At 45.2% G+C, this 13,222-nt stretch overlaps 1 protein-coding gene across 1 annotated transcript in view; it reads right to left on the bottom strand.

Annotated features, from left to right (window-relative positions):
• GDPD5 (glycerophosphodiester phosphodiesterase domain containing 5) overlaps positions 1 to 13,222 on the bottom strand; it is a gene marked incomplete at its 5' end in the record, with an annotated part of 48,775 nt that overhangs the window by 19,064 nt on the left and 16,489 nt on the right. Inside the window, one exon of the mRNA XM_008938227.1 lies at positions 1,220 to 1,302. Within this exon, the coding sequence (XP_008936475.1) occupies positions 1,220 to 1,302 (83 nt within the window). The remainder of the gene's footprint in view (positions 1 to 1,219; positions 1,303 to 13,222) is intronic.

Genomic DNA, 13,222 nt, shown 5'->3' with positions numbered 1-13,222 from the left:
CCCTCTTCCCTCCCTAATCCTTCCCCTCACAGAGTCACTCAGCATTACCCAAGGTTAACCACAACATATTAGCAGCCACAGGTTTGAAAAAATAATTCAGGGATGAAAATAAGAGCTTTGGAAGAAGAGAAGTGAGAGGAGGTAGAAGATGAGGGAGGAACACACAGCAATATTCTGCTCCTACTGCTTGAAGCAAAGTTGGCTTTATAACCAGGGCCACCCAGTTTGGGGTGTGTAATGAGTAGGAAGTGGGATGTGATGGGTCTAAGTGTACATCCAAGCAGCTCACTCATGGCTGATATATGCCTAGAAGAACACGGAGACAACCCAATAAGCATGTCCTGGGGACATCCCAGGTGGAGAGGACCTGTTCAGCCACAGGAACAAATGGCATCTTTCAAAGGGATAAGGACAGCAATGAGTGTTGTGCCACAAACCCTTCCCAAAGTTGATACCATCTGTAGTGAAAGCTCATGTTTTGGTGTGAAGGTCACTAGTATCCTCTTTTTATAAAAACTCTTGGGTCTCCTAGAGAGGGCCTTGGATAGCTGGGCCATCAAGGATATTGTTTAAGCTATGGATGCTTGGAGTGTTTCTCTAATGGCTGATGCTTGGCAATGTGGAAAGCTCTTGCAGTTTTTCCAGCTCTCCTCCTCCCAGAAGTCCACCTTTCTCCTTGGCCAGTGCTAATGGAAGCAACTGATTCAGTCACATGACCAAGTGCTCATCTGTGAGTCTGGACGGTAGCTGTCCTTTCACAACAGTTCATGAACTCATTTTGGAAAGAACAGGAATTGTATCACATATATCCCAATTCATACTTCATCCTTCCACAATGACCTTCCACTCTCCCCTGTGGGAAGAAATTCCATCTCTTCTCCAAGCCAGCTGATTTCAAGCCAGGCTAGAAACCAGGCATTGTGTTTTCCTGCAGTAAAGCTCTAGGATAAACAACAGTCCTCCTGAAAATGAAGATTAGTTTCCTGACAAAGGTATCCAGGTTCCCCCATCTGGACAACTTCACCTTTAATCATCATCTCAGTAGAACAATTAGTAGCATCTGTGCTTTACAAATGGAGACAGCTAAGAGTTAGCAGATGCGTTCACCACAAAAGTCCTTTTTCAAGGCAAAGAACAACAATAATCAGATAGGAAAGAGCCACCAGCATGGTCTGAACCATCCACACAAGGTCTCAGCCCAGCCAGCACACTGGCTTACCTCAGTACAACATCAGCTTGTACTCCATATATCTTCTGCTCCACTGCTTTCTGGAAGGACATCAGTGTGTTTTCTGGGGCCAACTATGGAGGGAAAAAAAAAAAAGAGCAATGAGAGATCATTAGTAAGTGGAAATGTTTACAAAATGGTGCCAGTGAGGTTTAGAAATATTAGGGAGCCAAAACAATCTTGTTTGGCAGATTAAGCACTGGTCAGTTACACTGGTATACCAGTGTTGCATCTTACTGAAGTCTGAAGATGACCAATGCATTTCCCTTTACTGATGGTCTTTCACACACAGGATAGAGTTCAATGCAGAGTTATGGTGGCCTGCAATGCCAGAAACCCATCCAGCTTGGGATATGGTGCAAAACCAGTGCAGGAAAGATTTGCTCACCAGCATGGTCCCCCAAACAGTGGCTTGCTGAAGACTCCCAGCAAGGGGTTGTTGATGTGATACCAGTTCTCCGTTCATGGTTTACATGGAGAGCTACCTAAACCACCTTAACAGTCCTTCATTCTCCTACTTGTCTCTACAAACAGTGATTACAATGCTATTAGAGAAAGACCATCAACCAGAGTGTTACCCATGCCATGGAGAATAACTAGGCCATGGGTTCTATAGCAGACATTTTATTTCCACATCTACTCATTCAATAAAGTCATCTATTACTCAGCCTAAAAATCAGTTGAGTTCTCTAATAACAGATGTTCTAGTTAGTTTTAACAACATAAAAGAAGTTTTAAGCCTAGAAAATGTATCCAAATGACTACCACAGATAAGGACTCAAATTTTATTTCAAATTCATTCCTGTTGAATGAAGCAGATGATAACAGAACTTGGGTTTATGTAAAAAAAAAAAATACAGCATGAAGATAAATACTTTGGTTTTCTACAAAACCAGTATAGTGAGGCTGAAGTGTCCATAAACCAACAACACACAGACCAGAGGGGGAAAAAACAGACAACTGTGGAGAGAAAATCTGGCAAAATTTCTGTACTGAAATTTGAGCACATCAAAATAGAGTTATTTTTTAAAATAATTTTTTTTCCCAATTTTGCTTACAGGTTTCAAGCACCTGTAGTGTCTGTTTTTTCACTCATCTCTGCTACCATTTAGATCAGCAAGTTTCCATCAAGACACAATGAGCACCCATGATTTTCGAGAATTAGGAATTGAAAAGAAGAATTAAGAACAAAGGCCTAAATGCACCACACAAGCAAGATGCACAATAAATACAAAAACCTGCTCAAAAGCTTAAGGTTTCTCTAAGAATCATTTGTTTTCCTACAAGCCGATCACCTTACATGCTCAGGTCAGCAAAGCTTTGGCATAAAATAGTCAGGCCAAACATCAACAGCAACCTTCACATAGCTCCAGTATCTATCTACTCAAATTCCTCTGGCTCAAGCCAAGCATCAATCCTAGTTCATTTTTATGTTTCTTCCAAGTCAACAGAGGCACATCATCTTCTAAAAAAGCTCCCAATTTAAGCCTGACTTGTCTAGGAGAAGACAAAGGCATCACACCCTCTTGCATAGTCCAACACCGGGTCACACAAGGTCGGGCTGAAAGCTTCTTGCAACGTCTGCACGGTTCCCAGAGCTGTCAGCAGAGAGCAGCAGACACAAAGATCTGATCTAGCAACTTGCTCTAGTTGCAGATGACCCTGCTCGCCGCAGGGGGGTTGAACCAGATGACCTCTAAAGGTCCCTTTCAGCCCAGCCCATTCTGTGATCTGAAAATCTCTATACAGACTTGCTCCATCTCCTTGGGTTGCTCTCAGCATCTTGGGTTTCCCCTCCCAAGTAGCTCAGGTTCCCTAAGGATACCACTGCAAGGTGATTCCTTCTCCACAGGGCAATGCTCAATATTTGCTTTTGGAGACAGCAGCAATCACAGTGAAATAAAGTGAGCAGTCCTCAAACCAGACAGCTGAGCAAGAGAAACCAAAGACTGATGCAAGACCATCAGCCTGTCAGGAAGGGTTGCTCAGTAGATGCAGTGCAAGTCTCAGCTCAGAATATGACACCACATCAAGCAACAACTGCACCTGCACCCCTGCAAGTAGTCTCACCAGGGATGAGGACATACAAGGAATAGAAAAGCAAAGGATGCTGAGCCGTGAATCATCTCTGAGGCTAAGGGAGACTGGGAAGGGCAGGCTGGATGACCTCAATCAAGGGAAAACCCTTTGACTAGGATTGGACAACACAGCTCTTACCCACCCACACAATGAAGAGCTCACATTGCATGAATCAGGGCTAATGAAAGCAAACAAGTGTGGCTACAACAGAATTCCACCTCCATAGAGGTGGACCAGCATGACTAAGGTCTTCTCGTGTCTTACCTGTGCACCAAGCTCTGGCACAGCAGAATCCCAGCCCAGAGAGGGCACAGGCTCTGTTCTCTGATAAGACTGAAAATGCTTCTTTCTTGCCTCTTTTCAGGGTATTTCAGTTTCTGCAGGGCTGGGGTCAAGCCTTGCTTGGAGACCAGCTCTCCTGAGATACAGTTGGAAAACGGAACCTAAATGACAGGGGATGCCCAGCCTCTACTGCTGGAGGAAGGAAATACAGACCCAAACAGATCTGAAGTGGCAAGTCAATGCATGGGAGAGTCTCCATCAGCTGAACTGGGGAAAAGTAAATTTAGAGAAAGCTGAGACTGAACACATAGGTGCTAGATAAAAGCCAAACAGGAAAACAGCCTTTTGGGGATAGGATTTCCATTGGCCAGACTGGATAAATTTGGCCATGTGAAGATAATAGTGATGTTCATGCTATAACATGGGTTGCAGTGAGCTAAAAACTGAGGTTTTAATTGAGTTTTAACACTCAGTGCACTGTGATTGTCCCATCCTCAGCACTCAGACAGCTGCCACTGAGTTTAAGCCTGTGGAGTGATGATCCTAGCCCTAGCAGCGGATTAACCCACTTCTGCCTCATCTGTAACCCCTACAGAACTTGCAGACCAAGCTTCACTCTTCGAGATGGGCAAAATTTAACTTCACTCCACCATGGGTGCATGTGGCTGCTCAGATGTGAGGTATATTCATTCCTTTCCCAGGAACTTGACCCTAAATGCAGGTTAAAGACTGACAAACCTCTGGCCAAATCGGTCGTGAAAATACAGCTGTGCAGAGGAAACCACATTTTAAAACTGCTTTAGGAACAGACCATCACTTAAGGTCTGACCATCCAAACATGCACTTTGGAGCTGTAACGTCATCTTCATCTCAGCACCACTAGAAGTGAAGAGCATCCTCTTGAAGAGCATCACGGGTGGATGAACATCTCTGGCTGCTCTGAATCCTGGACATCAGTAGAGGTCCTTTCCATGACTCCGTGCCCCACGATGGCACGTGCTGGGCAGTCTCTGTAACACCACAATGCTGTTACTTGGCAGCCTGATGCCTTGTATGTAAGAAGCTTTTGAAAAGTAGATTATAAGCCTTCCAGGAAAAGACGTCATCTTCTTGTGAGCATGTGGTGGGTAAGCTCCTGACCTGGCCAGAGCCACTCACCCAGATCTAAATAATTGCATCTCCAGATGAGTCCATCCTGAGTGCAGAAAGCTGTCCTCCCAGTTTCTAAACCTCTCAGTCAATCCCAGCCTTGAGGGGACTGAACAAGCCACTCAGGCTGATGACACAATCCACTAAAGGTCAACCAGAATGCTAGGAAAGCAAATTTAACCCTGTCCCATAAACTCAGATGCTGCCTGTTACAAGAAGATCCCCTGGCACTGCTTTGGAGGCAGAATGTGTCTGTACCAGGAGTTCATAACCCTTCACAACATTACTGGTTTTGTGAAGAGAGAGAATCTGAGTAACAGGTATTTCCATCATCCTAGTATCTGTCTCCCTCGGAGAAAGAGGGACCTGAAGCCCCAAGTTCGTAGGCCTTGTGCTTGTATTTCTCTGTCTCCTTCCACTTTCTTCAATGGTTTTTCCTCCTTGATACAATATATTTGGTCTCTAAAACCCAAATCCAGGTTGCAATGATCCAATTCAACTGGATACAGCCAATTTCTTGAGAAAACAGTGCTGAAGTGAAGGAAGCTCTGGGGCATAAAGCAGTGATTTCATTCCAAAACTTCCGTCCTATATAGACAATGCCAACATCCACTGAAAAAGACAAATCCTGGCAAAATCTACTTATCCCTTGTAAAAATCAGGCTACTATTTATTTCTTCCTGCCACAGAGATAGAGCAAGCAATTTCTAGAAAATTACCCATAGATTAATTCAATTTGACTATTTTTGTGCTCAAAATCAAAGAATGGTTTGGATTGGAAGGGATCTTAAAACTCACCTTGTTCCAACCCCCCTGCCAAGGCCCAAAGGCCCATTCAACCTGGCCTTGAACACTTCCAAGGACAAGCCATCCACAGCCTCTCTGGGCAACCTGTGCAGTGTCTCCACACCCTCATGATGAAGAATTTGTTCCTAGTAGCTAATCTAAATCTACCCTCTGTGTTTTAAATTGTTGCCTCGGATCCTATCACCACCCTCCCTGACACAGAGTCCCTCCTCAGCTTTCCTGTAGATCCCCCTTTAAATACTGGATGGACACAATAAGGTCTTGCAGGAGCTAGCAGGTTGAGGGAAAGGATTTTCTCCTTTTACTGTGGTCTAGTGAGACGCCCCTGCAGTGCTGGGGCAGCTCTGGAGTCCTCAGCACAGCAGAGACAGGGACCTGCTGGAGCGGGGCCAGAGGAGCCCCAGCAAGGACCCGAGGGGGGAACCCCTCTGCTGGGAGCCCAGCAGGAGAGAGTTGGGCTTGGGCAGCCTGCAGAGGAGAAGGCTCTGGGGTGGCTATTGACTTCAGAAGTTAATTGCAAATGCTTTCAAATGGAGTAAAGAGCTTTGGACCTTCCTTAATGAAGATGATGAAAGTATGCTAGTAAGAGCAGTGCAGCCTTGCTACAGTTCAACATCACTACGTTTTGTTTTTCCTCTAGTTGACAGTCTTGCCAGGTCTTCAAAAAAAAAAAAAGTTTAAAAGAACAAAAAACATTCATTCTTTCTTTGTTGGGGAGGCTAACAAAGAAGCTTGCACAGAACAACCAAATTTGTTCCCAAGTGTAACTGCAGCTCAGCACACTGCTGGCATTGTGTGCTGAGCTGCACTACAGGATTTGATCTTTGCTTCATCAGTAAGTTTTAAGGATATTTTCTCATCCTTTTGGAAATGTGCCATTGTAATATTTCACCCCCTTCCTTTATCTCACCTTTCCAGTATTGATGATCTCCTCATAAGTCAATAATTTAGCTAAACCCACAAGACTTGATTAGGGAAATAGATGAAAAAAAAAATCTATTTTCCTTCCTGTAAACAGATGCCATTCAGAAATTCCCTGTATGAAACTTACTGTGGGGTCTACCAGTGCATTGATTTTGGCACTACTGTCCCATCGTGGTAGGTCACGATGAGACAATACTGAAATAATTTTAAAAAAAAATAGGATACCATGTATCTTAATCACAAGGAATTCTAGACATCTTAGAAAGTATCCATATCTAGAGCTTCTGGAAATAGCTTAACTAGACTGAAAGGAAGAAGAAAAGCACCAAACAAAAAGGAAAAAAAAAAAAAAATAAAAGATTGCCTGGGAGAGCAGGGTAAATTCATAAGAAAAAAAACCCTTAGAAACTGAACAAGCAAATACAGAAGAGCTTGTTATTGTTGTTCTGCACACACACAAAAAAAAGCTAAAGCTTGATTTAATAAAGAGCTGCCTAATCTCATGTAGGTTTATTTCAATGAACAGAAGCACTTCTCCAGGTCTGACAGAGGATGCTACTTGTGATTGGTTGCTACTAGCAATTGGACCAGCAGGCAGGTTAATGGGCCATATTTTTAATAGGTGAGTGTGCATAAGATGTAGAAACATAGAATTATTAAGGTTGGAAAAGACTCCTCAGATCAAGTCCAACCATCACCCAACACCACCATGACCACTGAACCATGCCCCCAAGTGCCATGACTACACGTTTTTTGCACCCCTCCAGGGCTGGGGACTCCAGCACCTCCCTGGGCAGTCTGGGCCAAGGCCTCACCACTCTGCCAGGAAAGAAATTCTGCATCAGATCCAGTCTAAACCTCTCCTGGTGCAACTTGAGCCCATTTCCTCTCATCCTATCACTAATAAACCTGGGAGAAGAGACCAACCCCCACCTCACTCCAACCTCCCTTCAGGGAGTTGTAGAGAGCAAGAAGGTCTCCTCTCAGCCTCTTCTCTTCTCAGACTAAACAAACCCAACTCCCTCAACCACTCCTCATAAGCCATGTTCCCCAGAAGGCTGTTTTCCATCAAAGGATTTTTCATTTCACTGGCACAAGCAGTACAAAACAAAGCACTTCAGACCCCTTAAAAAAAAACACCTGTACCAAATAGGTGGTAGTGAAGTTTGGTACCCAAGAAAACATGAAAAAAAGGCCATCAAAACCACCAAGAAAACAACCGCCCCCCAAACAACAGATTGATATCACCAGTTCTTCATTAGCTGGAAGCTCTCCAAGAAGCCATAATCCCAACCAGAAGTCTTCATTATTGTTTCCATTGATAGCTGGCAGCACAAGATGGCAAAACAGAACCTCTGTGACAACACCAACATCTATTGGAGGCTTCACCTTCAGGTGTCAAAAAAAACCCCAAATAACAACTCCATATGTGCAAGGCCATATTTGCTGGAATTTTCCTGGGAACAGCAGAAGCTCCCTGCCGAGGCAAAACATCCCCATGCAAAAACCCAACAAGGCAAACCCTACATGCAATTAAATGCTGGCTGCCCACCAAGGAATTTTGTCCCAGCAATGGGTGGTTTTCCATTCTGGAGTTGTGCAAAGCCATTGAGACACCACCACCAAAAAATGCTCCTCCCAGCACAGTGGCATGGAGATATACATCTTCTGCCTTGCAGGGAGGAGCTCAATGGCACATGGACAGCTCTTTTAGCACAGTCATGTAACAACCACATTACGACACACCAAAAAAAACAGCTGTATGGGTGGTTTGCCAACAGCGTTTGTTTCAATACTATTTGTAGCCTTCAGCTCTGAAATCAAGAGCTGCTCTTGTCTGTGACATGCTTGGATGGTTTCCACAGGTTTAGACGGATTGTTTTGAGACCAACCAGTACCTTGCTGATCCCAGTAATAGAAGGTGAGTTCTCCAGGCTTCATGGAAGTTGTCTTCTCATGAAAGAATTCCCCTTCTCTGGAGACTTTCAACACCCACCTGGATGCCATCCTGGGCACCCTGCTCTAGATGACCCTGCTTTAGGAGGGGGCTTGGAGAGATGACCTCCAGAGGTCCCTTCCAACCCCTACCATGCTGTGACTCTGTGATTCTAAAGAGACAGATATAGCTCTTGCTCAGGTAAGTCCTTGGTATTTTTAATACTTTGGGCAATTTACCTACAATTTAAGATCAAAGATCATCATGATGAGCCTAAATATTTTCCTAAGGAATGCACATTTAGGACTCACAACCTAAAAGCAGGTAGGGTTCAACATTATGGACAGCAGCTTTTTCAGATCCCAAAAGCAAAGTCAACCTGCCTCATCCTGCAGCACCATACAAGGGAGGACATTTGAGAGAAGACTTTAAAGGTGCAAATGGCAGTAGCAGGTCATGTTCTACTGGATGAAGTTCCTCATTTACATCTTGGACTTGGCCACAGATTTTACCACTAGCCTTGTTTTTGTTTATCCTCAGCATAAGTGGTATATTTACCATCACAGGGAGAAGACAGCCAAAGCTATTCCCATTGAAGACAAAATACAATTACATTTCCCTAAGAAGAATAAAGATGGAAGACTAAAGATAACAGACCAAAGATAACAGACCAAAGACATCTGCTTATAACATCATCTGAAAAACCACACGGCCAGCAGGTGGAGGGAGGGGACCCTGCCCCTCTACCCCGCTCTGGGGAGACCCCCCGGCAGTGCTGGGGCAGCTCTGGAGTCCTCAGCACAGCAGAGACAGGGACCTGCTGGAGCGGGGCCAGAGGAGCCCCAGCAATGCCCCGAGGGGGGAACCCCTCTGCTGGGAGCCCAGCAGGAGAGAGTTGGGCTGGGGCAGCCTGCAGAGGAGAAGGCTCCAGCTGGGGAGACCTGCTGGGGGCCTGCCAGGACTTCCAGGGGTCTTACAAGAAAGCTGGGGACAGTCTTTTGAGCAGGGCCTGTTGGGACAGAACAAAGGGGGATGGTTTGAAACTAAAAGATGGTGATTAAGACTAGAGAGAAGGAAGAAATACATTACACTGAGGGTAAGCCACTAAGGTGGCTCACACTAAGGTGAGCCCCTGGCCCAGGTTTCCCCGAGAGATGGTCGCTGCCCCATCCCTGGAACCATTCCAGGGGAGGTTGGCCGGGGCTCTGAGCAACCTGCTCTAGTTGCAGATGTCCCTGCTCCCTGCAGGGGGGTTGGACTCGATGACTTTGAAAGGTCCCTTCCAACCTAAAACATCCAATTATTTTATGAAAAGTTTAACAGATTAACATGCAGAATTTACAGAGAACCCATCTCAAGTTTTGGAGTGTCAAATGAGTCCCATACCCCTGAGGACAAGACCCTTTCAAACTAACAGACATCAAGTGAGGGCTGCAGCCTTCAAAGCCCAGAATACTTCTGCCACAATCTTGAACCTCTCCTGAAAGGAGTCCAGAAGGACCAAACCAGATCTGGAGGCTGAATAATTAATTTTAAAAGAGCCTTTGGAAAGGAACTGATTGTTACTGAACACCTGCTAAAAGAAAGGGTTTTCAGGTAGTACCCTGATGGGCACAGACATCTCACACAGGAAAAAGTGGGCACGACTGGATGACATTTAGGCAAGGGAAGGTAAGAGTCATGCAGAAGAGCTTCTCTAGCAGTAAATTAAAGCTCATAGGGGAACAGGGTGACCTCAAAGGGGTGTTGCTTGGAGGAGCACTACTGCTACAAGACCAGCATGGTCAACCAGGATGGTCAACCAGTAGCTGTACTGCAAAAATCCATACTTCATCTAGGTGCAGATGCCAGGATGGGTTCTTATTTTCCCTTGCCACTTAAAATGAAAGCATCTCTTTCCTCTTCCAGTGTTTCAAAACAAATTGTATGAGCTATATGGCCTCTGCTCCTCACGTTCTGTTCCTCCATGGAACAAGACAGCAGTGCAGTCACACTCACACAGATGTTATGAAAGCTGCTCTTCAAAATCCTAAATGGACAAGAGAAGAGAGACAAGGTGTGTGTATGCAGAGAGGAACGCAGACTCTGGAGCCAAAGGGAGATCAGTGCCCCATTTGAGGAGCAGGCTGCATGCACTGATGGATCAGTATTCCCCCAGGAAGTGCACACACCTGCAGCTGGCCTGGGAAACTCCATCTCACCACCTTTCACCCCATCTATTGTATGCCACGTCCCCAGTAAATCCTTTATTTCAAGACAAGAAGCACCTTGAGCCATCCGATGGACTTCCTTTGCTGCCTTTTGTCAGAAAAGCACTCAATTTGTGTATTTCCAGTCTAAAAGCAATGGATGTGCAAATGCAGTAGTGCAGACCCAGTCCTACCAGATGGGTGAAGCAACCAGCTATCAGGCTCTACGAGAAAGGGTGTTTGTCTTGCTTCAGGAGATCTGAAGGCAAATACTGCATCACTTTTTATCACCTCCACTCCCACTAGATCTCATTTCACCTCAGGTCCCAAACTCCCAAGCTCTGCAGGCTTTTGATCTCGACCTTGCCCAAGTGAGAATGTCTGAGTCCTACAGCTCCATCTCCAGGTGCTTCTCTGGGCTATTTCCTCTTCTCTAACTCAGTTTGGCCATTTCTTCTAAATAAGCATATGCATACTTGGGCTCAACAGCAAGAGTGTAGAAGGAGCTCTGGGAAAATAAGAACATATTTGCAGAAGGGCCTTTTGGCAAACTAACGGTTTGAAAGCAATCATTAGTTTTCAAGTTGATATGGTTTAGTACAACCTGAGGATTTGCACTGTGTATGAAGCTCTTCAAACTCAAGGTGACATTTGATATAGTGAAAAGTTAGGCATAGGTGGAAATGCAGAAGGAAGTTTTGACCACCTCTCTGGTCTTCATCTTTCTCACCCCATCTGAGCTTTGCCATTGACAGGACAAGGGGCACAACCTCACAGTGTTGGGAAATTGACAGTACGAGGGGCAATAGTTTTAAACTCGAGCAGGAAACATCAGGAGGAAGTTCTTGACAATGAGGGTGGTGAGACACTGGCACAGCCTGCCCAGAGAGGTGGTGGAGGGCCTATCCCTGAAGACAATCAAGGTCAGGCTTGATGGGGCTCTGAGCAACCTGCTCTAGTTGCAGAGGTCCCTGCTCTCTGCAAGGGGGTTGGACTAGATGAGCTTTAGAGGTCCAACCCAAGGCGTTCTATGATTCCAGGGCATTCAAAAAAACATTCACTCCACATACAGCCAAGGCAAAGCAGTCGGATAAACCAACTGCCAGCTCACCATGGGACTTGCAGACTGTTGCTTGGAGGTTGGAACAAGGCTTGTTAGTCTCTGATCTTGCTTCTTGTGGGCTTCAGAGCAAATCAGAAGCTGCTAACAGACAACCAGCACTGTGCATTGGGGAATGGTGAATGGGAGGGTACCCTGCTAAACAACACCTGGGCCACAGTTCCACACACAGCACTGAGTGTCCACCACCACTGTTCTGGATCAACCACCACAACCCTTGCCACCCTAACCCGCAAGCAAGGTCTTCTCAGGTACATTTATTCCATACCACAATGAGTGTTTGCTGGCTTCAAGGAAGAACACGAAGCAAATGGTCAAGTCTCTGCTGGAAGCCTTGCTTCAGATAAGGTTTTATGTAAAGTACCAGGAAGACAGAAGGAAGTTGTCTGCTGTTTAGTTTCTTTAGAAGGTTGTGAAGGACACAAAGGCCTGGAAACCCCACAGAAAGAAAATTACCTAACAGATTTGCGATTTCCTGCCTTGTAGAAAGCACGCAGAGCACAGGTTCTCACTTGGCTTCTTCTGGCCTTCATCGTTTGTACAAACTCAGTAGGACAGGAAAAAGCATTTATCATGCCCAGGACTTCATTTCAACCACCCACAGATGCAATATAGGTAAACAAGTGACAGAAATTAAGCTGGCATTTCAAGAGATTGCTTAAAGAAAGAAATATTTAAAAATAAAGAAAATTAAAATAAAATACTTCTATGTCATGACAGGTGTTTATCTCACCTGGCAAACTCCCCTAGTGTGCACTCCTGGACTTTGAAAGGAGCTCAAGCACACTCCAGCCTGCCAAAGAAGTGCTGACAGCCTACACAAATATATTTTTCTGCTCTGAATGTCAGAAAATAAAGTTAAAAAAAAAAAACAACAACAAAACAAGCAAAAAAACAAACCCCAAAAACACAAACCACAACAAAACACAACAACATTCACAAGGCTAGCCCATACATTGTAGTATGTGGTTGTCTGAAGTCAATCAACCACCAGAGCTACGGGAAGTTTAGATTGGACATTAGGAAAAGTTTCTTCCCCAAAAGTGTTGTCAAGCCCTGGAACAGGCTGCCCAGGGCAGTGGTGGAGTCCCCATCCCTGGAGAGGTTTCCAAGCCGTGGAGATGTGGTGCTGTGGGACATGGGTCAGTGGGGACCTGGCAGTGCTGGGGGAATGGTTAGATTCTATGACCTTAAATGTCTCCTCCGACCCAACTGATTCTATGATACTCTGAATCAGTAGAGAGAGATGGAGGTATAACTATGCAACAGACCCGTGCACAGAAGCATCCAAACTAGAGACCCAGGCCAGTATGTCCAAACACCACAGGACAGCACTATCCATGCCCAGGGCCATGCTCAAGCCAGCACGCTCTATCTTTAGCCTGGATATATCCAGAAACCTTGGAGAAGAAAAGACTATTTGACTATGATTTCAAGGTCTACCCAGAGGCAGATGACAGGACTATTTTATCACCTCACACAGTCTCATGATGATTTGCAATGCAAGA

The sequence above is a fragment of the Merops nubicus genome, unplaced genomic scaffold, assembly GCF_000691845.1.
Source record: "Merops nubicus isolate BGI_N331 unplaced genomic scaffold, ASM69184v1 scaffold1704, whole genome shotgun sequence".
Taxonomy (NCBI): Eukaryota; Metazoa; Chordata; class Aves; order Coraciiformes; family Meropidae; genus Merops; species Merops nubicus.
The sequence above is the reverse complement of the archived record's forward strand: the minus strand, read 5'-3'. Positions and strand labels throughout refer to the sequence as shown.